Here is a 26,001-nt window from a genome sequence, read left to right on the forward strand (position 1 = left end):
CTTATTTGGGACAGTGATATTACTATGTTTATACTAAGAATTGCAAAAACTTCTCAGTTTTAGGGCATTGCCATCTGTCATCTCATCTTAACCTTCAGAGTAGCCTAGAAACGTTGGTGGCATCTGCAGGGAACTGATATTTAGAGCATTAAGTGACCTGCCCAAAGTCACACAGAAGGTTTAATAAGTGACAAAGCTGGGGTTTCTCAAAAGAACCTAGAGAAAGAGGTGACAGCAAGAACCCCATCACTGCATCCAGCATCTTTCCTCAGGAATCATCCTGGTGGCCATGAACCCTTACAAGCAGTTGCCGATATACGGAGATGCCATCATCCATGCCTACAGCGGCCAGAACGTGGGCGACATGGACCCGCACATATTTGCCGTGGCAGAAGAGGCGTACAAGCAGATGGCCAGGTAGCCTCCTGCCAGACAGACCTCCCCCTCACTCTCCCGACACTCCTCCTTTGCTGGACCCTCACAGTGGAAGGGAGACGTCTGGCTTGGTTTCATGAAAAGTGTTCATTTTACTGAACTCTGGGGGCTTGGTAAAGCAGACTGCCTGTACCGAGTAGCAAATGACTGTTGTATATACCTGACCTGCCTAAACCAAGTTTCCTGGTTTTTTCCCTTCTAGGTTGTCAGGTTGGTCCTATTAATCCGGGAATCAGATGCTTCTCTTCCAGTGTGTTTGGTTGGGAGAAAATTGATTTATTCTCCCCTTGGAGGTGTTTAAGCTTTTTCACTCATCCAAGGCAGGAGACTCAAATGGTAGATGAGCACAGGTTTTAGCTGTAGGAGATCTGAGGTCTTATTCTAATTTTACCACTTGGTTTTTTTTTTTTTTTTGTATGGCTTTGGGGAGTTCTTGTTTTGCCAGCAAACATTTGTTACAAGCCTCCTGTGGCCAGGCACTGAGCACACACTCCCACACATCATCGTGGGTGCCCTCGGAAGAGCCTGCGATGAGGATGCCTGAGCTGTCAGATGACTGAGATTTGAAGCCATCCACCCAGGGTCGCCCAGCAAGAGGAAGGCAGAGCTGGAATCTGTGCTTAGATTTTTTGACTCCGCATGTAACTTATTTTCCCCATAACTGTCCTATTTTGGCTTCAATGTCCTAACCTGTAAAAGGATCTTTGTAGAGCCTTAACAGTTTGCCAAAGAGCTTTCACAGACATCTGTCGCCTTTGAGTTGTGCAGCACCTGTGACGTCAGCTGCCATCATTGCCCTTATTTCACAGATGAAGGAAGACCTGAGACACAGGATCTGGATCTGCTATGATTTACAGCACAGCCTTCATCTCCCTCAGCTTTAGGGTCATCTGTGAGCTAGATGCTCCAGCTCCATGCTCCACTGCTTATAATCAGGAAAAATAATGGTGGTTTAAGTAAGAGAAGTGCATGGTTCTGTCCCCTAGAGAAGTCTGATGAGCAGTCCGGAGCTAGCATGCTGTCTGTACCAAGTCATCAGGGACCCAGTGCCTTCCACTTCCCGATCCTCGGTGCTCAGCCCTCTTCTCTCTATTCTAGGCAACAGAGTGTCCCAGGGGAAGGGTGTGCCCTCCTGGTTAAGGAAGGCTTCCCAGAAGTCCCACAGAGCACTTCTACTCACAGCTCATTGGCCAGGAGCTCCTCACATGACCATGCCTAGCTGCAGGGGAGACTGGGACATGTAGTCTTTCATATGGGCTGCAACATGCCCACTAAAAATTGTATCCTAGTCCCTAAGAAGCAAGGGGGAGGAGGAATGCTGGGTAGAGAATTACCAGTTAATAACCCATAACTTGGGACACCCCGATCCCACATCCTCCGTCTCAGCAGGTGTCCTCCGTGCCTTGATGCACCAGTCAGGCCACAAGGGGCTCTGACTCCCTCTCCTTTGCAGACACGAGAGTCTGGGAGCCAAGCAGGCTCTGCTCTTGAGGACACTAGCTGGACCCAAACCTGCCCATTCCTACTCTGATGCTGTGACTAATGATGTAAAGTCACCCCCTTTCCTGAGCCCTCATGGTCACGTGGAGGCTCAGGAGCAGAGTGTAGCCAAGCATGATGGTGTCAGAAAATAAAAGATCCTGGAGGTTCTGAAAAAAATTGCCAATTACCTTGGCTTCTGCCACAGCAAGTTTCCTTCCAACACTAAAAAACCCCGTGGTTCTAGGATTTGCCTTGGCCCCTGCAGATCTGCAGGGTGTCTGCAAGATTAACATCTGTGGCTCAGATCCTGACAGGCCAGGGCTGCTCCTGGGTGTCCACAGTGTGAGCTCGTTGGAGTTGCAGGGCTGAGCCAGGTTCAAGCTTGAAGAGCCAGTTTTCTCTGGAGGTCTGTCTAACTGTAACAGCAGAACTGAGCACAGGGCAGGCTCATGTCGGACTTGCTGATACTAGACTGGGAGACAGGAGAGCCTGGCTTTAATAATCCCCATCCCATTCTACATGGCTGAGGGATTCAGGGGGTGTTGTTCACCTCCTCAGTGTCTTAGTTTCCTCTTTGGGACCAGGAGCTCTCCCTAAGATCCCTTCCTGTGTTCACAGGGGAGCTGTGTGCTCTGTGCCTCTCTCAGTCACTGTTCTACTCATCTGTAAAATGGATATATAGTGTGTGGCACAGAATTTTTGTGAGGCTTAAATGAGATTCCCTGTAAAGTATTCACCAAGCACCCGACACATAGCAGTGCTAGAAAGGTACTATAATAAGGTTCCACCACCATCATCCTGTGAAAAGTTTAACATATTTCTTCAGATCTCTGACTTACGTAACAGAGCACATTGGCTTACAAAACGTACATGTTCCCAAGCATGTTTCAAATAATTGCTCTCCAAATAAATATCTTTATATTTAAGTGGGGATATGCAGAAGGGAGTTGGCACAGGCCTGAGACTGCTGTCTTTAGAGGTCGGCTTGCAAGGCTGGCACCTGGTGAGCCTCTGGGAACTTAGATTTCAGGAAGGTTCCCACCACTTCCTAATTGGTAAGAGTGGCTCACTGTACCTAAACTGTTGGTGGGAACAGTGTGGTTCATTTTGAACACCTGCCTGGCTTCTGGGTGTCTGGAATTGTGGTATGCGCTAGGCAGAGGATGCCTATGTGACCATCCCCCAGTAAAAACCCTGGACATTGAGTCTCTATGGAGCTTCCCTGGTAGACAGTGTGTCCCGTGTGTTGATATAATTCATTGCTGGAGGAAGTGAGTGCGTCCTGTGTGACTCCCCTGGGAGAGGACTCTTGGAGGTTTACACATGGCTTCCTCTGCACTTGGTCCTTTTCCTTTTGCTGATTGGCTTTGTACCCTTTTGGTGTAATAAATCTTAGCCATGAGTACTACTATGTGCTGAGTCCTCCCAGTGGATCATTGATCTGGGATTGGTCTTGGGGACCCTCAGTACAGGGGACATAGCAAGAAACAAAGTTGCGTGTTCAGCAGGGTCACAGAGAAAAACACTCCAAGGAAATTCACTGGCATGTTAGAAACAGTTACTTTAGAGAGAAGGAACAAAACCTCTTCTTCTGGCTTTTCTGCATTTTTCTTAATGGGTATATATTGCCTTTTTAATAGGAAGAAATGAACATTAAAAAAGTCCTTTTATTTATTTGCTTTAGAAACAACAAAAATCAGTCAATAATTGTAAGTGGGGAGTCGGGTGCTGGAAAGACAGTGTCGGCTCGGTATGCCATGAGGTACTTCGCCACCGTCAGCAAGTCCAGCAGTAACGCTCACGTGGAAGACAAGGTTCTGGCATCCAACCCCATAACTGAGGTGAGCGCCCCGTGGGGCGGGGAGCAGGGCCGGAGGCCGTGGCGTGTGTGTGGAGAGGCGGGGTGGTTTGTGTATACGGGTGTGCCTGCACTTCATTGTGTTTCACAGATATTACTTTTTTTTTTTTAAACAAATTGAAGGTTTGTGGCGATCATGCATTAAGCAGGTCTGTTGGCACCGTCTTCCAACAGCATTTGCTCACTTTGTGTCTCTGTGTCACGTTTTGGTAATTCTCACAAATTTCAAACCCTCCACCAGCAAAAAGATTATGACTCACTGAAGGGTCAGATGATGGTTAGCATTTTTTAGCAATAAAGTATTTTTTAATTAAGATATGTACATTGGTTTTTTAGACATGATGCTTTCACACTTAATAGACTACAGTATAGAGTAAACATAACTTTTCTATGCACTGGGAAGCCAAAACATTCATGTGACTTGCTTTATGGGGACATTTGTTTTATTGTGGTGGTCTGGAAACAAACCCATGGTATCTCGGAGGTATGCCTGTATGTTGTCCTTGCTCACTTGAGTTCCCACCCTTGAAAGACCTAAGAAGTGAGGGCAGGAAAGAGCCAGGATGTCTGTCCCTCAGTGGGGTTTGGAGGAAACTGGGGCAGAGGTAGCTGCTTCCAAGGCTTCCCTTCTCTACCCACTGGGCTAAAAATTCTACCAGCAGATTTCAGAAGTCTTCTGTTTATGTGTACATCTCAGGAAATTTCCTCAACTACAGACACCACTGGTGAAATAAGAGTAGTGGTGGTCGCTCGCCAACTGGCACCAACTTACGAGACCTGATTGTTAAATATTCAGGATTTTTTTTTTTTTGCAAGTTATTGTTAAACCTATGGTAGTTTGAAATCAGTCATGGTGGGAATATTTATACCTTACAAATTGGCAAATGCCGCATATCAAGGCTCTTCCTCCCCTGGCTGGCTTTGACATGTAGGCAAGGCCAACCGTGATGGTACCCAGAGGTAAGGGGACAACTCTCCAGGAAGAAGGAGCATCTCACAGGCTCAGGGGAGGGCCCAAAGGCCAGCTCTGGCTGCCTTGCAAAATTGGAAGAGGTTGATTTGGATTTATTTGGATGCATAGCCAATAATTAAGAATGTTAGGTTCCTAGACCTTTTCTCCCTGTTTTACTGAATCGAAATCCTCAGTGAATATTTATCAGACCACCTATTTGGTTTCAGCCACTATGCCAGATACTACAGGGAGTGATGGAAAAGAATAAGACCCAATCCCTAATTTTTAAGATTCCTCCGACATAGCATGTTTTAAAGTTAAATAGAAACATAAATCACAATTCAAGATAGCAGTAAAAGGGTTGTCAAGAAGCACTGCCCGTTACATGCCCAGTGGAGTATTTTGCAGGCTTACCCGCTCAGGGTTGGTCTCGCCCACTGTTGTAAGCCCCGTGAAGGCGAAACTGGATCCGCTTGGTTCACGTCACCTTCTGAGCACGTGACCCACAGCAGGTGCTCAGAAAGGGTATGTTGTCAGAAAGCACGATGGCCTGGGCAAGAGTGCAGTGTGTGTGCATAAGAAGGATACTTCTAGATGGAGGGTGCCCAGGAATGGGGAAGGGGTGGGTAAGAGGAGAGACGGAATTCAAGAGCAGAGGGGAAAAAGCAAAAATCCTGCTCAGTGTGGGAGGGATGGGAGAGGGCAATTTTTTGGTCAAGTAGAAAGGTTAAGTAGAGAAGTGGTAAGGGATAAGACAGAAATAAAAGTCAGGTGAAGCACATGGACTTCTAACTGAGCATCTGTAGTATTTCAGGCATAGATGAGCTGAGGCACTTTATGTTACCTCATTAATCCTCCCAACTCTAAGATGCATACTTTCCCATATTACAGATAGAGAAATAAAGACTGGGAAAGATGAAATCACTTTTCTAGCATCAGACAGATAGCAAAAAAGGAACCTAGGGCCATGGAACATCAGAACCTGTACTTTTTCTGATCCTGCTCAGTGTCTCCCAGCAAGATTGAGGAGAGTCTTGAATAGCAGGCTGTGTCCTGTTGCCTGTAAGTCTCGAGCTGCTCTGCCTACCCCTCGACCTCTCTCTGCTCATCAGACCTTCCCCTAGCTAACAGGACTGTACTGTACTATAACGGCTCCAAGAATATTGATGCAAAGGTCTTTTTAATGCTGTTACTGTGTTTTGTAGGCTGTTGGAAATGCCAAGACCACCCGCAATGACAACAGCAGTCGATTTGGGAAATATACAGAAATCAGTTTTGACGAGAGGAATCAGATTATAGGAGCCAACATGAGAACTTACCTGCTAGAGAAATCCAGAGTTGTCTTTCAAGTAAGGACCAAAACGTTCATCAAATTTCCTTTCTCCTGACTTTTAAAATGTTTTGTGTTTACATATTCATTAGCCAAACTACATTGTTCTGTGACTTGAGGAATGGAGTCTTCCTGTCTTTCATTTGTAGTTTGGGTTATTTTTCCTGTCTCTTAAAAACAAAAATTGATGGACAGGTGCATTACCTGTGGAGTTGTGTGGTTGAGGTGAAAGGACGACTTACAATTTGGGAGACTTAAAAAATCTTTAGCATTTAAGTATCACATTTACCTTTCTAGAACACAAAAACTACTTGAAATAGGCAACACTGTTAGACTGGCTTTTTATCAGGAAGGGGATGGGATTAGAGCTGTCGAGGTGGCATTTAAGAGAAAGGCTCTTCTGTCCATAAAATGAAGAAAATTCTCATAGTTTTGGCCCCGGAGGAGAATAATGGCAAGCCATGTGCTGCGGGGAGATTCTTTAAAATTTCAACTCGTATGAATTATATTATTGCCATTTCACAGAATGTTTTCATTTAATAACAGTTTCTCTGGGGTAATTCTTTGCAAGGCGATCTTGGGCTGCCAGTTCTCCCTCTGGAAGGAAGGGCCCCTGTGAGCCAGCAAAGGCAAGAGTTTGGGTCCCAGCAAAAACACACGTAGACATCCATGTCCATGAGAGCAGAACTGTCAACCCAGATTAGCATCTAAGACCCTCTTGTGGAAATCCTCACATTTTCACTTGTAAAGAGTTTGGTGTAATTTCAGGACTTCTTGTTTTTTTTTTTTTTTACAGTCAGAAAATGAACGAAATTACCACATTTTCTATCAGCTTTGTGCATCTGCACAGCAGTCAGAATTTAAACATCTTAAATTGGGTACGTAATGGATGGTGTGTGGAAGAATCTCTTTCTTATGCTGAATTCTAGGTTAATTTCTTCTTACCACAACATCACTTAAAAAAAAGTATTCTGTCCAAAGACATAAGGTCTTTGGGTTCCAGGGGTGGACCTGATGCATTTAACTAAGGTTAGTTAGGGGCAAGGTGAGGCCAGAGAGAGGGGACCCTTCAGTCCCAGGGTTCTTTTCAGAGCTCCTGGGTGACTGTGGTACCCATCCAGAACCACCTGTAGAAAGAGGCCTCCTGACCACTGGGACCTAGAAATCTAAGTCCCCAGACTTTTCTTTTTGTCTTAATTTCATTGGATGGTCATTTTTCTACATGTATGACATATTTCCTATCTTCTGAGTCACAGGACCTCTACCATAATTTGAACTTCCTTGATGACTCAAAATCACTATAATTTGCAGTCATAATTAATGAGCTGTTTATCTTTGAGTGTAAATGAACCAGCTCCTGTGGTATCTCAACTCTCCCGTCTCGGTCATTTGTGCCGTGTCGGCAGATAAAATTGTCTAGTGTGTTGGCATTGAATGCACACTCCCTAATCCTGGAGAAGTTGCTTGCACTTGTGGAATCTTAGTTTCTTCAGTTTTCTTATAATGATAAAATCCATGCCTTGTCTGTTAAACAGACTATGAATAGCAAACATGGAAGAGCTTTCTGAAGGGCCATCTTCTATTCAAATATTAGATGTACATATAGTTATTATCTTGACCATGGTGATGATTTTATAAGGGGAACTGTATATCAAAGCCCATCAGGTTTTTTGCAGTTCATTGTACATTCAATAAACCTCAGTAAAGCTGTATGAAATTGTTAGGTGTGGGAACAAAAACCAAGAGCTTTGGAGTCGGCCCTGCGTTTAAATTCTTGCCCTGCCAGCGGCTGTGGGACAACGAGCAAGTCACTTCACTTTTCTAAGCCTCAGCTCATGAGTCAGGGACATAGAATTCTAAGGGATGAGTGGGAAAACATTTGTAAGGTGCTTACTATGACGCATTAAGTGTGAACTTCTCTTGTTGCTTCTGATAAACATGTATGTCCAAACTTCTGTGTCACAGAAATCACGTTATGTTTGCTTTCAGGGAGTGCAGAAGAATTTCATTACACGAGAATGGGAGGCAGTACTGTCATTGAGGGTGTGAACGACAGAGCTGACATGATAGAGACACAGAAGACCTTCCGTCTACTCGGTAAGTGAAAACATCCTATTCAAGGAGCAGCCGCTGTCTCTGAAAAGGCTGGGATGCCCAGCATGAGTGTGTTCTGAAGGCACCTAATAAATTCTAAGTTTAAGATGAGCCAATCAAAACAAATTTGGAGGCCAATGGGTCGAGACTGCTTCTTCCCTTAAAAGCTAGAAATCAGCTCCTTTGCCCTCAGGCTTGCCGGCTTGCTGTGAATGCTCATAAGCTCTTCTAGGCTGACTGCAGAGAAGACAGGTGAGAGCTAAGGTCCGTATCAGTTCAGAAGTGTAATGGTGACCCTGCCTGGCCTTCACAGGTGCCCTGATGATGATGGTAAAATAGCAGGTGCCCATGTGGAGTTCACTGTGTGCCAGGCACCAGTCTAAGCACTTTATTACCCGTGGTAACTCATTTAAACCATACAAACACCTTATCAGGCAGATGCTGGTATTAACCTCATTTTATAATAGGGAAACTGAGGCACAGAGGTAGTGAGTAATTTACCCAAGGTCGAGCAGCCTGTATAGAGCAGAACTGGAATTTACACTCAGGGCCTTAAAACTTCTCATTTTCATACCAAAAAACCTAATCTTTGGTTGCCAGGACGCTGACACAGGTGACGCATTATCTTCGATCTTCCCCACCTTTCCTGTCCCACAAGGAGCTCGAGTTTGGAAAGACTGTCTACACGTGGCATTTATAAAAATAGCCATTCCCTTTCCCATTTTGTATTAGTCTAGACATCCAACTGGAACTGCTGGTCTAAGCTTCTGGTCAGTGTGAGACCACAGACCATTTTTCCATCCTGCAGAAAATACTCGTCTCTTATTAGACCTGTTTGTTTTCGTTGTTGTGGCCAACTGACTGTATCTGAATGTAAAAGACAAAGAACTTGAGGTTAAATTACCAGAGCAATAGACGAGATGAGCACTATTGCATAACTGAGAATAAAAACGAATGGTTTCCTAAGCAAAATGTCCATATGATATCAGATGGGAGCAACACCAGTACTTACTTCAGAGAGTTGTGAACAGCAGACGAGGTGATGCATGGGAAGTACTGAGGATGGAGCCTGCTGCAGAGTTCCTGGGCTTTCCCTTCTGGCTTAGCTTCTGAGGTACTAAATGGTTCTGGGACCCAGTTCCAGTGCGTGTGTGTATGCGAGGGCGGGAGGTTCCCCACACCAAGTAATTCCTTGAACCCTAGCTGGACGTCTACAGTTCAGCTCAGTTCTGACACTGTCTGCCTGGGAGAAGGCATCAGCTCTCACAGGTGAAGGGCTCTGACCTACAAGGTAGAACCCTCACCCCCCACTGTCAGAGGCCTGTCTCAAGTCCAGGTTGTAACTTGTGCTTCTGACCAAATGACTGCAAATCAGAGGTTCCGACAACCACCTCGTTGGGTTCAATTAATTTGCTAGAGCAGCTCACAGAACTCAGAGAAACATTTTCCTTACTAGATCACCATTTTTTATAAAGGGGTATGTAGCTCAGGAGCAGCTGGTTGGAAGAGATACACAGGGCAAGGTATGTGGGAAGAGGCACGGAGCTTCCATGCTGCCTGAGTGTGTCACTCTCCCCAGTCCCCACGTGTTCACCAACCTGGCAGCTTTCCAAGCCCTGTCCTTTTGGGGGTTTATGGAGACTTCCTTACATAGGCACAGTTGATTAAATCATTGGCCATTGGCAGTTAGTTTGATTTCTAGCCCCTCTCTGCTCCCTGGAGGTCAAGGGGGGAGCCTGAAAGTTCCAGCTCCCTATCACAGGGCTGGTTCCCCTGGCAACCACCTCCTATCCTCACATGACCTAGGGCATTCCAGAATCACCTCATTAACAAAAGACACCTTAATCTCTCTGACCACTCAGGAAGTCCTAGGGTTTCAGTAGTTCTGTGCTAGAAATTTGACAAAGTATGTATTTCTTAGTGTAAATCACGACATCACAGCTTCATAGGTGCTTTTGCTGGTCACAGGTTACCCCGTGAGGAAGCAGAGTGGGACGTATTTTGATCAAGAGTTCATTTCCTTTGTTCTTCGGCTGACTCTCATTTGATTCATCCTTTGATCTTTGCTTGGCCATTAAGATCTCAGAAAGAACACCCTGGAAACAGTCAGACCTCTCCTGGACCGCAGGCTGGAGGAACTTGACCATTGTGTTGCTCACTGAAATCTAACTCAGGCCAGCAGTTCTTCTGCAGTGATTTTATCTCCCTAAAGATAATTACTTAAGCTCTTATGTTCTTTACTTGAGATCATTGCTTTGAAGTTGTTAGTTCACTTTTGTCGGTTCTGGACAGCATGGAGTCAGTAATGGGTCATGCAAAGAGCAGGGATGTCAGAGGCAGATTCCCAAACTTTGTATTTTTAGTTGCTTTTTTTTCTCCTCACCACTTACCTGTCATTTATCATGGTGGCACCCAGTGGTTTATTTCTGTTACAGTCGTCTGTCCTTCAGATGAAGGGTTTGCTCCAAATGGAAGGGTGCATATGCCTGGACTCAGACTGAGCTGGAAGCGTCTGTATAACTTTGGTTTGAAATCACTTGTGACTTTGGTTTTGTGTAATCTTTGAAGTAGGTCTTGGAATTATTTAAGAACATGCCCTCACTGCTTTTGAAAGATTCCAGTTGTCCTCAAATGAGAAGGAGCGGGCGGCCGCAGGGGCTCTCATGGGGCGTTTAGGGCCTGTTGCTCCTCTGCTTGCAGGGACTCTCAGGCCTCCACTCTGGTGTGGACGGGGAGCCTGGGCGGGGGTGAACCTGCCCTACCCTCTGCACTGTCTTTAAGCTCCCGGACTTACTGCAGTGTCCTTAACACCACCTGGTGCTTGTCCCCATCCACCCAGCTCCTGTACAGGCCCCAGACCTAGCCCAGCCCTGCTCCCGACTGGCAGCTTCTCCTTTGTGATTTATGGGGGTAGGACACCAAGTCCTTCCTCACAGCCGGCTTGGTTTGGTTTTGGCTTCAGGAAATGTGCTAATCCCCTCATGGTACCACATATATTATATCTTCATGAGTGATAATCCACATACATCAGTCAGGCTCCCGAAGGGAAACATGGGGCACATTCAAATGGGGTAAAAGGAGGAGGGTTTATTTACGGAGGGAGCAACTACAAATGTGTGGATAGGGCTTTGGGGGCTACAGGGAGCCGGAGGACTTGGGGACAGCAGCAGAGCTGTTGGCAGATGGTGTTATTGGAGCCTGAAAGGAGGGTCAGGGAAAGTCAGACCCAGACCAGGAGCAGTGACCTTCTGTCGGCCGGCAACACAGCCAACCTGAGGCAACTTTGTAGGGAAAGAGCTAGGACGACACACTCAGCACCTGTCTCCTGCTTTTTGATCTCCTGCCAAGGTCCCCTGTGGTTAAACCCCTCTGAGGCCAGAGAGCATGAGAGCCCATGACCTCAGTCCAGACAGGCCAGCCGCCTGGGGCAGAGAGCACAATGCAAAGCTGGAGGGTGATGGCATCCTTCCAGCATCCAACATGAAAAGAATTCAGGGCGCTTATGAGCAAAAGGGAAAAAAATAAAACATTAACAATCAAGAAAGCACAGCACACAGAACAAAGGAGAGGCGATTCTCCCAGGAACCTGACATGAAATGGCTACTCAGATACTAATTTTTGTGTTGAACTTCCTAGCAGCCGCAGCAAAAGGGAAAGCTGGTGGGTCGTAAGTTCACATTGTGTGTGCACACGTCAAACTAGAAAGACAGAGAGCCAGATTTTCCCTGGGGTCCGCCCCCCATTCCCTGTCCCAGCTCCTGGCACTGATGGTGCCAGAGAGTCTTAAAGGAATTCAGGTGCTTATCTTGCTGGTGATGAAGCCAGAGGAGAAGTGTAGTATTCCTAATTTGGGAAAAATTTTTTTACAGGTTTCAAGGAAGATTTTCAGATGGATGTTTTTAAGATCCTGGCAGCCATCCTACATTTGGGCAACGTGCAGATCACAGCCGTGGGCAATGAGAGATCCACAGTCAGTGTAAGATGTGTATTTGTTTCGCCCTTCCTGCGTCGGGAGGGTCATCAGCAGACCCTCGCGTGGTTATCCTGCCTTTGCATCTTAGCCATCTCAGCACCAGGCACATTGGGCCTCCTGGGAGACCAGTTTAACAGGAACAGGTGGGGGTTTCCATGGGTTACTTTCAAAGAGTAAAGCTTCTTCCCCTTTGCGGCAGTAGAGAAGAAGTAGAGGGGTATTCTCTGTTTTTCTTTTATTCAGCAGATTTTTACTGAGCACCTACTGTATGCCAGACACTGTTGTAGGCTGTGGAGAAACAGCAATGAACAAAACGAAGTCAGAAGGCTTTCCTGAAGCTTATGATTGGGGGAGGGAGGCAGAGGGAAGAAGACACAGTGGACAGCTACAGATGGCAGTAGCCATGAAAAGGGAAAATAAAGCAGAGGTGGGGATGGGCTGTGCCTTTTGTGTAGGGCGTTCAGAGAAAGCCTTTCTAGTTTGGTAAGGGAGTGAATTGTGTCTTCATCTGGAGGAAGAACATTCTAAGTTGACAAAACAGCAAGTGCAAAGGCCCTTAGGCAGGAAGTGTTAGTGGGAAAATAGCAGAAAGGTTGGTAAATGCAAAGAGGAGTGAGTGCAAGGAGGGGTGGTAGATGAGGCCAGAAAATGTGGGGGTGGGGGGAGGGTGCAGATCATGTAGGACCTTTTGGGCATTGGACAGTTTTAAGCAGAAAGGACACCTCCTACCTCTTGACATGTGCCTGAATCAAACACCAAAGGTGCCGGCTTCCTCTCTGGAAATAGATTCCCGTGTAAGTTTTGTGAGGGCTTTCTTTATTTAGTGTATACAAGATAAGTTTATGTGTATGTCTCTTTGGCAACAAACATTATGGTGGTGAATCTTGGTGTGGGGTTTGGTTATCCTCAACAGTGTCCATGTTAAGAGGACAATCACACAGTTAAAAGACGTTTCTGTGAAATGCAGAATCTCCTGACCATTGAAGCTTTGGATTAACACGTGTGTCTTAGCCAACTGTGGTTGCCATAACAAAACACCACAGACTGGGCGGCTTGACGACAGAAATTTATTTTCGCACAGTCCTGGAGGCTGGAAAGTCCAAGATCAAGGTGCCAGCATGCTTGCGTTCTTGGCCAGGGCCCCCTCCTGGCTTGTAGACAGCCACCTTCTTGCTGTGACCTCAAGTGTCAGAGAGAGCGCGGGCTCTGGTCCCTTCTCCTCTTATGAGGACACTAATGCCATCATGGGGGCCCCATCCGCATGAGCTTATCTAAACCTAGTTAGCTCCCAAGGGCCCCACTTCCAAATGCTGTCACTTTGGGGGTTAGGGGTTCAACATATGAATTTTTTCCCATATAGCTGAAACAAACAGTCCATACCAATGTCTGTGTTCCTGTCCCCCAAAACAACTGATGGGAATAATTGTTAATTTTGTACACCTGGTCCTTTCTCAGCTCTGGTACCTGCGGCTTAAGGGGGAGGAGCACTGAGCAGAAGTGGAATATGCTTTTTTTTTTGTGGCTCAGGCCTGTTGCCCTGTGACCAGGAAGTCATTCTCCTTCCTCTTCCCAAACTCTCACAGTAAGCGCCCCACCTCCACCGATATCCAGTCCTCCCAAAGTCAGTCATTTCACAAAGACTTGGGAGTCTGGGGAGAGGTGATGGCAGGCCTGGGGTGGGGACATGCATGGAGTGGGTGTCGCTGTGGTCCTTGCTTATTTACCTCAGAAACAGGCTTCTGCACTTTTCCTTCTCACACTCTCAAAGGCTAAAGCCATGACTTCCTCCCAGCAAGCACCCCTGCTTTGGACTCTGTCCCGTGAAGTTTGTTGTGAAGGTCGTATTTTGAAGGAGGAGTTAAAATTGATAGACTAAAAGTCCTTCGTCTAAAAGTCAATGTTAGGAGACAAATTTTACCAAAAAAAAAAAAAAAAAAAAAAGATGCCAAACTTTTGTAGAAAATGACCAGTCCTGTAACTTTCATTCATTTGCATCAGGAACTCGAAATATTGGGCAAACTCAATCTGGATGAAGCCATCTTACTTTTTAAAAATTGCTGCCCTTTGCATTCCCCCCTGTCGCTGCATCTGTAGCTGCATGGTTTTGACTGAGAAGGTTTGGTTCCTGCTTAGAAGGAAAGAAGCCAGTGGCTCTGCCAGTGCTCTCCCCAGTGAGTGCCGAGCACATCGGAGATACGCTTCATGTTATTGTGATCCTGGTCAGAAGGGGTGTGGGTGGGCAGCAGGGAGGCAGCAGGACTTTTTAGATTGTTCGTTCCACCACAATCCAGTGCTTTTTAAATGCAGTCATCGCATGGTTTTCCCAACCGGCTGAGACAGTGTCTACAGATGAGCTTGCCCGGAAGTTCCCCTGCCCGGGAGGAATAACAGTGCTCAGACTCATGGGCTCGTATCTTCTTGCCTAGGGACAAGGGCCCATTGTCCATGCTGCCTGAAGACAGAGGGAGCAGACCTCCCCTGTCCGTTGGCCACTGAGGCAGTCTCATGCCCAGGCTGGGAAGAGAAACAAGGTTCACTTCGTATGTCCAGGAAAAGTCCTCCTCCACAGCCCTACGTTGGCTGGGAAGCTGCCTCAGCCCAGGGAGCCCACTAGGTCCTCTGACAAGGACACCCAGCTCTCTCCTGGGCCAGACCCCTGGGCAAACCCTGACCACACAAGGAGGGACAGGGTGAGTGCACCCTCTCACTGGTGGCTGGGGTGTGATGCAGAGGAAAGAGAGAGGCCCCAAGGCTGTGTCCACATGCACAGGAGTTGAGGACAGATTGCTTCTGTGGCTTAAATCACTGCATTGTTTGGCCAGAGCGAAAGTCCAGGTGGGACCCAGCCCAGGACAGCCTGGCATCAGCACAGGGGTGCCCTGCCAAGGACCAGGTGCAAGGACCAGGTGCAGGCTCGGGGACCCTGCCAGCCCTCCGGCTTCCCTCCGGGGCCTGGCTCTTGTCTCTTGAGGCCTGGTCATGCGGGGGCTGCGGGGCCTAGCCGGACAGGCTGGTGCCAGTTTAGATGACCGGGAGGCCCTTGTGCTTTTTTATCTTTCAAAGGAGGGCGACAGTCACCTGAAGGTGTTCTGTGAGCTCCTGGGCCTGGAGGGTGACAAAGTGGCTCAGTGGCTCTGCAATCGCAAGATCATCACAGCCTCGGAGACGGTGGTGAAGCCCATGACCAGGCCCCAGGCTGCCAACGCCAGGGACGCACTGGCCAAAAAGATCTACGCGCACCTGTTTGACTTCATCGTGGAGAGAATTAATCAAGCCTTGCAGTTTTCAGGCAAGCAGCACACTTTTATTGGTGTTTTGGACATTTATGGGTAAGATTCTCTCCCGTGAGCCTGTCTTTCCTCGTTTAAATGTCAAATGCCTGTTATTTTTAAATCATTTTATTCTGGTTGCTCCTTTGTTTTCCACATGATCAGCACGTATGGATGTTAAATATCATCCCCGAAGCTACAGTGTCTTTTATTGAGAGTGCATTCAGTGAATTCTAAATTAATAATGGCCAGCCACCATGCTGAGTGGTTTCCAAGCACTTTCTCATTTCTGAAACAACCTTATAATTATCCCCATTTTACAGAATGGAACAGTTAAGGCTTTGAAGACTCATTCATGGGTGCTCTGCTGGTGGGAGAAGCCAGGGCTATACGAGCTCTCACCCACTTCTGTTTCCCTGTAGAGGCCCCACGAGGTGTGGAGCTCTGACACACCTTTCCCATTTCATAGGGTGGAAATGACAGCCCCAGAGGTCCTGCCCCCGCCCACGCTCACAGGGCCAGAGGTAAACGCAAACCCAGGCCTTTTACCAAGAGCTTCCTCACACCTACATCCTCTTCTATTCTTGGATAGTAAGGTTTGTGTGTTTGCCCCAATCTCCAAGAATTCTGATTCATTTGGGAGACCGAGTTCCCACACTGGAGTTTTTTCCTTCCTTCTCCTCTTGGTTCAGTCCTACTTTTCTAAGTCCCAGGTCAGACTCGTGCCAAAGATGCTTGTGGAATAGCCAGAGAGAGTGCGTGAGGGCGGGCGGCGCAGAGGCGGGCCCTGAGGGGTTAGCACTCAGGCTTTTGTTCCTTAGTAGCTGGCCTCGGGTTACCCACCCTTCCAGGCTCCCAGGACCAACCCTGGTTTCTCAGGGGAAGGAGGGGTAGATGGTCCTACGGAAGGCATCGCAGGGTATTCTACCCAGATTGGGGTGTATCCCTTGACACTCCGGGAAAAGCAGTTCAACCTCCCCTCCCCTCCCCACACAGAGGAGACCAGCCGGCTGGCGTGCTGCTGCTGCTGGGTGGGCTGGCGGCCTGGAACTTCTGCCCATAAACAGAGAGTCAGCTTTTCCCGTGGCTGTTATGTGAGATGGTGCCTCAGGGGAGTGACTTTGCGTAACTTAGGTTCTAAGCTACATATGACTCCCAGTTAATAGTATATGTCAACAGCTATAAAATAGTGAGGCACTGCCAATAGTCTAGTAAATTATTTACCTTGTTAATTCTGGAAAAAAAAAAAGATTTGGGCAGTCAGTAATCATTTAAAGAGACTTTCAAAAGGGAATATTCCTGCTTAACAATAATTTCTTTCATTGTGGTGGAAATAAGTGATTGTTACATTATTCTGTTATTTCCTGTGCTTTTAAAATGTCTTTAAAATAAACAGCCCTTCATTTTGAGATTATTTCATTTAAGAAAAATACTCGTGTGCCAGAAATTGTGTCAGGTGTGATGGGTGAACAGAATAGACTCATGGTCCCTGCCCTTTTGGGACTTAAATTTTAGTGGCGGAGGCAAGCAGCTAATTAGAAACTGGGATGATTCCAGGGGAATAAGCAGGTGGATGTGCTAGGGGTTAACAGACATGAGATAGAGAGGAGAGCAGCTGAGAACAAGGGGCAGTGAGTCAGGAGAATGGCAGGCAGGCATCAGATCCACAAGGTCGACAAACCATGTAATGAGGAATTTGAATTTTTGGCTAAGTGGGCAAACCTGAGACAGGAGTAATAGTAAATTCGTAAGAACTTGTTAGAGTATATTTAAAATTTTAATTTTAATATAAAATTCCTCCTTGGAAATGATAAAAGTAACATGCTTACTGACACCCACGAATTCACTGTACCCCTACAAAAAATAAGCTTTCCTCTTTAAGTAAGATTGCTACTATCTAGGGTGAACCCTTGCATGCCTTTCTCAGGGCCAGGCTAGCCCTCATCCTTGCACACCTGTGACTGCTGGGAGACCTGAGCTCAGGGTGATCTGGAAATAAGGCAGCCTCAAAGGAAAAGGTGCCATGGTGAAGGCCATTAAAGCTGAAGCTGTGAGCCTTGAGAGTTCAGCTCAGAAAGACGTGAAGTCTGTGGTTCCCCATCTAGCAAGACGTCTCTGTTCTGGACCCAGAGTTGGAAGGGCCAGAGCTGGGAGTCAGACCCCTGGGAGTGGGCACCACACCATACCTGTTGTGTGGCTGTCAGAAAGTCACAAAACCTCTCCAAACCTCAGTTTCTGTGTCTGTACGATGAGGCCTCTCTCACGGGTTATTACAAAGGTCAGGTGGAAGAAATCGTGTAGTCTTTTTAAGAACAATAAGCATTGTTCAGATGTGAACAGGAAAATAGTCATTGATGCCTGACGGTCTGCCCCTGCTCTTGGGGGTCTGGCCTTTGGCCTTGGCTGTGGGCTGCAAAGCACGATGAGGCCCTCTTGACTCTCCTCCTGGCGCAGCCATGGCCCAACCGTGTGGAACAGGGCTGTCAGGACTGTGGGTCCTGTTCCTGCTCCAAGTCAGCCTGGAGCTGCTTGGAGGATAGTCCCGTCCTTTAACCTGCCCAGGAATTCTGAACGGAGCCACACGGGCTCCATCAAGTGAGACTCCCAGGGGACCCATGGTTGGGTTTGGCAGGAACTTCTCAGATTAGAGTGACTAAGAACCAAGGTTTTAGAGGCACCAAGAGCTGGGGTCAGACTATGTGTTTGGCACCACTCTGCGATGGTCAGTCTCTCTTCTGCCCTCGTGTGGAGCAGCGGGGTCCCAGCAGCCCTCCACCCAGGGCTGTGTTAGGGTGAGGTGAGGGAAGCCCTCAGCTTCCTCCTGGCAGGTGGGGAATTTGGTGCCCCAGTTTTATCCAGCCCACAGCATGTTTCACAGAGCAGGGTAATTCACGTAGGGTCCAGGTTTCTGGATTCTCTTGGGAATCAGGTGATCTCATATCCTGACCGGCATGAGTCCATGGCCACAGTTGGCTGCAGCTGAGTAGCAGCTGCCCCGCAGGGCAGTCCTGGTTATCACGGGCTCCGCATAGTTCAGCCTGCTCGCCATACTGTCACCTGCCAGCCTCATCTCAGCTCGTGGGTTTGCAACTCCAGAGGCAGCCACCGAAAGTCTGAAAATGAAGGTGGGGCGTGTCTGCCCTGGACCTGATGGGCTCTGCTGGGCTATGGGTATTAGATGCCCTTACTCTTTTCCTCCAAGGACTATGAAAGCACCCCTGGGGGTGGCAAAACTGTGCTGCCTCTGACTTCAGCAGAGTGGGGGAACAGGAAACAGCAGTGCCTTTTCACCAAAAGCCTAGGTGTTACAGGCAGGTGGGCTGGCAGCTGAGTCTGACCCTGCTCTGTGACCTCAGGCAAATTTCTTAACTTCTCGGAGTCTTATTTCCTCATCTATAAAGTGAGGATAATAACGCTGATGTCAGTGTTGTGTGGATTAAATGATGTGCCGTAATGTGATGCACCTGTTTTAATGCCTGCCTCAAGTGGGTGCTTTGTACACACCAGATTCCTTCCGGGGTCAGCCTGAAAAAAAGTGATTTATAAACTGCTGGGATGTTTAACCAGAAGCTTTGAGGCATATTTAAGACTTGTAGAAAACAGAAAACTTTTAAGCTATGAAGTTTGTCCAAAAATACTAAATATAAACAAATATGTCAGTCCTTCAAGTTATGTCTTAACTTACTTAAACTGTATTTCAGTTTTGAAACCTTTGATGTGAACAGCTTTGAACAGTTTTGCATTAATTACGCTAACGAAAAGCTGCAACAGCAGTTCAACCTGGTAGGTGACTTTTCTGCTTTCTTGAAAGTAGTTAGGTGTGTGTGTGTGTGTGTGTGTGTGTGTGTGTGTGTGTGTGTGTTTACACAGAGAGGCGGTCTGGCTCCTTCCCTCTTCAAACCTCCCAGTTATTAAAGGAGCTACATGCTGGGTCACTGCACCACCTTGTGGCCGTTATCTTGAAACTGCAACTTCCCATCCTATTTCATCTTTGTGGAGCCACTTGCCAACTTTTCCATTTCAGTTCAGCACCTGCCATTCTTGGATACAGACCCCCCCTGCAGCCAGACCAGATGACTTAGTTTCCCCAAGGTTCCTGTCCTTGTGGTATCTGCACCTGCTTCTCTCTCTGCTGTCACCCACCTGCCCTGTCCTTTCCCCATCCCTTCATCTCCACCTGGACAACTCCTTGCCTGTCTTTTGAAATTCAGCGCCTCCCACACAGCTCCTGAGGAGAAGATGGTGTGACATCAGGGAGAGCATGGGCTTGTGTTCAGACTGAACTGGGTTTGAATCTCAGCTCTGCTACCTCCTTCCTCTGGGACCTTGGGCTCTTTGAGCCTCAGTTTCTCTGTTTTGAAAATGGGTCAGTAAGATCTGCCTAATATTCTGGTGAAGAGAAGACCTAACATTGACTCAAACGCAGCAAATGTTTCTTTGCTTTCCTATTTCTTGCTCCAGAATTAATCCATGTGTAAGCATTAGATTTCATCCCATTGCGAATTTCTATTCTGTTAGCATTCTCAAGGATTCTCTGAAAGTTTAGCATTTAGTAACTGAAACTAAGGTTTATTCCAAGTGGATATGCAGCATAACTCACCTGAAGTCAAACTGTATCTGCAGATCCTGGCCCTCCCAGGACTCAACCTCAAATAATACATTTACAAGACACTATACCGCACCCCAAATACATATCAAAGTTTGCAATTCCGTTTTTTCTTTCTTTTTTTTTTAATTCTGCTTTTCCTCCTCTTCTACTTCATCCTCCTCCTTTTTCCTTTTTTTTTTTTTTTTTTTTTGAGTAATTATCAATGTGCAGATCCTCCTGGGAGGCGTAATACGTTAAAAATACCAGCATAAAAGCCCTAGTGAGCCCATCTCTCCAAGCTCCTGTCCCATAAATCAGGCCATTGCTAGACCCTGCACCTGGGCAACCTCAGGGAGCTGAACAGTGACAAAGCACCACCTTCCCCTCTTAGCCTCCTTACCCTCTACACTCCTTTTTGTGGTTAATGCATCGCCACTGACCCAGTGTCTTGAGCCTAATGTTCATCCCAACCTCTTCGCTCCTGCTCATCTTCCTCCCACAGTGCCCGGCCACCTCAGAACACTGGGCTGGGTCCTGACTCGGCTTTCTGCCTCTAGTCTTGCCCTCTTCAAAACCATCCCCACCTCCAGACCGAGTTATCTTTCCTGAACCCAGGTCTCCTCGTGAACTCCATAGATCCTCACTGCCCCTAAGAAAAGGCCACAGGACCGAGGTTCTCTGGGGCCGGGGGACATAGAGGGCTGATGCGATCTCGCCTCTGCCATCCTTTGCAGTCTCATCCCATCGCCCCCCACGCCACCCCCATTACTCTGGGACGCTCTCTTTCTCTGGCCTGTGCGGGTGCCCATTGGTTCTCAACCACCACTTGTTGGGCTTCCTTGCAGCTCCCACTGAGATTCTCCTGTGGGAGCCTTTCTCCTCACAGCCCCTGCCCCTCCTGCCACCTACAGCCAGGATGGACCTGAGCCAGCCCTCTGGGAAGCCTCCCTGACACCCTCATGGCCCAGACAAGCAGTGAACAAAGCTCTCCATGTTGTTGGCTTCTCACACGGGCCCTATAGCCAGCATTCTGGGGCAGGCTGGCTCCCACCCAGACAAAGAGGTTGGGTCTGCCTTGGACAGTGGCTGTGGCTGTGGCTGTGTACAGGGAGGGGCTCCAGAACCACCCTGGGTTCTGGAGGTGGCAGGCTGGCCAGGCCTTACACCCCAGGATATGGGGACCCACTCAGTCTGGGTGGGAAGATGACAGCTAGACCCACGTTAGGACCTCAGCAGCGTTGATCACAGGCAAGGGGGTGGCGTGAACCTCAGGGTCTTATGTAAACGTTACAGATTAGTCATGGTCTACATTGTCCAAATACTTGTGACCTCTTCTTCAGAAACACACTCATATTCTCTTTCTTTCTGTATTAACTTTTGGATTCCTAGCACGTCTTTAAACTTGAACAAGAAGAATACATGAAGGAAGATATCCCTTGGACTCTGATAGATTTTTACGACAATCAACCAGTCATTGACTTGATTGAAGCAAAAATGGGTATTTTGGAGTTACTGGATGAAGAATGCTTGGTAACTTTTTTAAATCATTGGTTTTTTTTTTCAACTTTGGAGTAGTCATAGATGAATGTATTGCAAAATGGATTTTTTTAATGTCCATGTAAATTCCAGATGTGTTATCAACTGGTTGGATATTAATGCTGGGACAGCAGTCCATAGCAGGAACCTCAGGGAGCTGGGTGAACCTCCCACCTTCAGCCTGTGTAGCCCACCCCTGGGTGACATGCGTGACCTCTTAGGTCATGCCCAGCAGGGAGGAGCCCTTTGAAGCTGTCCCCAGGGATAGATATATGGAGTGGACATGGAAGCAGCAGGTGGCCACACGCCAGTTGTTCATAACTAACAAGAACTGAGTTTTGTTTTACTTCCTGATTCTATGAGTCACCCATCAGGAGGTGCAGCTGAAAATCAACATCATAAAACTAAGAAAAGAGTCTCTAGGAATTTTCCTAGTATTATTATTACCTTCTGGGAGGAGCAACTTCACAGTGAGTCAGCCTAGCATTGTCCCCCATGGGGCCACAGGAAAAAACAGTCCCCAGGACAGTATTCATTTTTTGGTTTATTTTGATGTTTAAATATATATCTTATTTCTTTTCCAAAGATTTATTGGTACCCCCTCAAAATAATTATGTTGAAGACTTCCTGGCATTTTCTCCCTAGAGTTCTCAATCCCATGTTTCTTCTCACAGATTGTCCTTTCTGGTGCCTCCTGTGCTTCAGCCCCTGCAGTGATGTGAGATTGAAGGCAGGCATCAGGGCCATACATCTGGAGTGATCTACTGGGGGAAGGGTGCAGAGGCCAAGGTAGCCTCTAGGCCATATTTGTACCCCTTCTACAGAGACATCCCCTGGGTGACCAGTGTCACAAAGACGTATACAGGAGTCATTTGGACGCAGTGGGTTATTAGATGTGAATTCAGGCTGAATGTAATTGATGGCTTCAAAATCACCAGTATCAAGAACAAGTTTTGCAACTAGCTTAGTTTGAGTAGGTAAGGTCTTATTTCAAGGAGATAGTTATTAACGAGGCAGTGAAGTAAAAGAAAAACTATTTTCCTGAGGCAGAGGATGGGGAGGACTACGTTTGGGTTCCAGTCTTCCCCCGTTCAACTGAGAATAAAAACCATGTTCACCTAATGGAGTCCATGCTACCTTTTCCTGAACCTTTGGACTTCTTTGAGAAGAAAAACTAAAATACTGCCAAATTTGCAGAAATAAAACCCTTCATTTTTACATTATTATACGACCATTTCTTTTTTGTCAATAGTATCTTGTTCTTCCAAAAAGGCACTGATACGTCTGTTTAAATATCACTCTAAAGAATGTTAAGATCAAGGACACATTTATGCCTAGAGTTGCTTTTTAGAAAGGAGCCTCAGATCTAGCGCAACCCCCTCCGAGGTGGGAGCTCATCTTGGTTTCCTATAATTAGCGCGTTTCCCCGCCTCTGTTCATCTTTCATCTCTAGTTTTCCTACTTGCTACTTGGTTTGCTTTTCTCTTCCAGTTACCGCATGGAACTGATGAAAACTGGCTTCAAAAGCTGTATAATAATTTTGTCAACAAGAACTCTTTGTTTGAAAAACCCAGAATGTCAAACACATCCTTTATCATCCAGCACTTTGCTGATAAGGTAAAGTCTGGACCGGTGCCGTCTTCCTGGGAGAAGCAGGCAGGCCGGGGACTTTGCTGGTGGGATTGCCACACTTAGTGTGTAGTTTTGATGAAGGATACGTGCGTGTGTGTGTGTGTGTAACAATTCTTAATTTGTTTTTATCACAAAGTCCATGAGTTTAAGTTGTACTGCTTTAAAGATAAACGTGTTGCCAGTGGACCTCATTTCTGATTTTGAATTTATTGTAAATTCACTAATCTTTTATCAGTTTATTTTCTCTATGAAATTATTATAATCAAGACAGCATAGTTGTTTCCTACATTGAAAGGTATGTCTTTTTTTCAACGCTTTCCTTTTTTATTGTCATAATGTATTTATGACATTGGTAACATAGGTTGACTCAAGATGATGGACTTTCTAGGTGATCTTTATTTTCTTCTTTATCTATTTTTTATGAAAAAATGTTACTTTAATAAAAATTTATTTTAAAAAATCACATTATAGAAAGCTTAGGAAATGAAAGGAAAAAATAAAAATCACCATAACCACTTGCCCTAAATATGCTCTCATCTTGTTTTCCTTCCGTAAGGAAGCTCCTGCCCTCTGTGCCATTGTCCAGTCGGCTTTTACTCCAGTGGCCTGGCCAGTGCCTGGGGGTCGTGGGGACAGCCTGTGCTTGACTGTCCTAGAGGCTGTTGCTGTGGGTTAGAGTCTGCTGGTTGTGCCTGAGTCCCCGAGGGGGCAGAGGAGGGGACAGCCAGCTGGACAGCGGTAATAACCTTTGTGGGCTAGAGGAGCGCTGTTTAACGTGACTGCCTCTCAGTGCTCAGAGTTTCTCAGATAGGTTCCTGAAAAGATGCACATGAAATGAATGATGATATATCAAGTTATATTTTCTAGTTGTTGTCCTTCATAATTTCACAGTTGTGACCTCATGGGGAAAAGAGGGAAAAGAATGAGCCTTCATGCAAAGCACACATGGGATTTACTTCAAGAGACCGTCTCTCTAGTACAGAGTTTCTGTACCTTTAATCTTGTCACCTGGCACTTCCAAGAAGTCCGTCCTAAAAGGGCTAACAATGCAGCATGTTGTGTGGACTGTGGGTTGGTGGGGAGAAACCACACACCCTGTACAGTTAGCTTAGGTCCTCAATTTCATTTGCCGAGGAAATAAAATTGTTTTGAAAGTGAGACAGCTGTGCTTAGATACAGCAAGTCAGCACGCTTTCCCTTGGTCCCCAGGGCCCCCAGCAGAGGCACTCAGCCGCCTGTGACACTGTCCCTGCAAACAACCTCCCAGGATCAGGAAAACTCTGTATTTTTTTCACCTTTGCTCATTCATACCAGAGCCTCACACACAAGCTTGGAAGAATCTGGACAGCAATCCATGTGCTTTATTCACAAAGGCGTGTTCACAGACAGCCAGTGTTCCTGGTTCTTAACCCAAACTCTGCTCTAGTAAGGACACTTTCCTACCCAGGGGGCAAAGCAGAGTCCTTGCTCAGGGATCTCTGAACACCCTCTCTGCCTCCAGATTCCAGCACCTCTGACAGCCTGTTTGCTTACAATTTTTTATTTTTTAATTTTGTGAAGAATATATATCATGTATTAAAATACACAATCCAGAGACTTGGCTGTTGTAAATAATGCTGCAGTGGGATGCAGTAGAGATGCCTATAGATACATATCTTCTCATTTGTGTTTCTCTTTCCTTTGGATAAATACCCAGGAGTGGAACTGCTGTATCATATTGTAGTTCTGTTTTTAAGTTTTTGAGGAATCTTCATACCATTTTCCATGGTGGCTGTACCCATTCACAATCTCATCAGTGCACAAAGGTTTCCTTTTCTCCACTTCCTCGTCCACACTTGCTATTTGTTGCCTTTTTTTATGATAGCCATTCTGACAGGTGTGAGGTCATATCTCATTGTGATTTTGATTTGCGTTTACCTGATGATTAGCAATGTTGAGCATCTTTTCATGTGCCTGTTGGCCATCTGTATATCGTCTTTTAAAAAATGTCTATTCAGATCCTCTGACCATTTTTTTAGTAGAGTTATTTTTTCTTTTTGATGTTGAGTTACATGAGTTCTTGGTATATTTTGGATATTAACCCCTTATCAGATATATCGTTTGCAAAAAACTTTTCCCATTTAATAAGTGGCCTTTTCATTTTGTTGATAGTTTCCTTTGCTGTGTAGAAGCTTTCAATGTTGTCCCATTTGTTTATTTTTGCTCTTGTTTCCCTTGCCTGCAGAGACATATCCAAAAAAGTGTTACTAAGACTGATGTCAAAGAGCATACTGCCTGTGTTTTCTTTTAGAGTTTTATGATTTCAGGCCTTACGTTTAAATCTTTAATCCATTTTGAATTTATTTTTGTGTATGGTGTGAGAGTGGTCCGGTTTGATTCTTTTGCATGTAGCAGTCAGTTTTCCCAGCACCATGTGTTGAAGAGGCTGTCTTTTCCCTGTTGTACATTCTTGCCAACTTTGTCATAGATTAATTGCCCATAAAAATGAGGGTTCATTTCTGGGCTCTCTCATTGATCTATGTGTCTGTTTTTGTGCCAGGACCATACTGTTTTGATGACTGTAGCTTTGTAACTACCCAGAGATTTGAATGTTTAAGCAGCCACCCAGAATGTGTTGTTGTTTAAGGAATTCAAAAAGCCTTATAAATCAGAAAGGCCTTCATGGAGGGTTTTTCTAAGTCAAATTGAAACAGGGCAAACACTGACCCGTTCTAAACCTAACTCTAAGGGTATTGTGGCCTTGGAAATCTGTGTGGTCAGCTGGTCTGTTTTTCTTTCCTTTCTGCCACATTAATGCTGATTTAGGAAGACATTTCTGTTTGAACCCAAAGGACACCACTGAACTTTCTTCC

The 26,001-nt window shown here is 46.3% G+C and overlaps 1 protein-coding gene across 4 annotated transcripts in view; it reads left to right on the forward strand.

Moving 5' to 3' along the window:
• MYO5C (myosin VC) overlaps nt 1-26,001 on the forward strand; it is a 91,006-nt gene that overhangs the window by 16,207 nt on the left and 48,798 nt on the right. For 2 of the 4 annotated variants that reach the window (XM_032481172.1, XM_032481173.1), the window contains exons 4-13: nt 273-417; nt 3,602-3,758; nt 5,933-6,076; nt 6,854-6,935; nt 8,047-8,154; nt 12,021-12,127; nt 15,188-15,453; nt 19,095-19,176; nt 21,371-21,511; nt 23,009-23,134. In XM_032481172.1, the coding sequence (XP_032337063.1) occupies nt 273-417; nt 3,602-3,758; nt 5,933-6,076; nt 6,854-6,935; nt 8,047-8,154; nt 12,021-12,127; nt 15,188-15,453; nt 19,095-19,176; nt 21,371-21,511; nt 23,009-23,134 (1,358 nt within the window). Of the gene's footprint in view, nt 1-272; nt 418-3,601; nt 3,759-5,932; nt 6,077-6,853; nt 6,936-8,046; nt 8,155-9,159; nt 9,266-12,020; nt 12,128-15,187; nt 15,454-19,094; nt 19,177-21,370; nt 21,512-23,008; nt 23,135-26,001 lie in introns of those variants that run through there. The other 2 variants (XM_032481174.1, XM_032481175.1) reach the window with 2 other exon arrangements.

This window comes from Camelus ferus, chromosome 6 (assembly GCF_009834535.1).
Source record: "Camelus ferus isolate YT-003-E chromosome 6, BCGSAC_Cfer_1.0, whole genome shotgun sequence".
In the NCBI taxonomy this organism is placed as follows: domain Eukaryota; kingdom Metazoa; phylum Chordata; class Mammalia; order Artiodactyla; family Camelidae; genus Camelus; species Camelus ferus.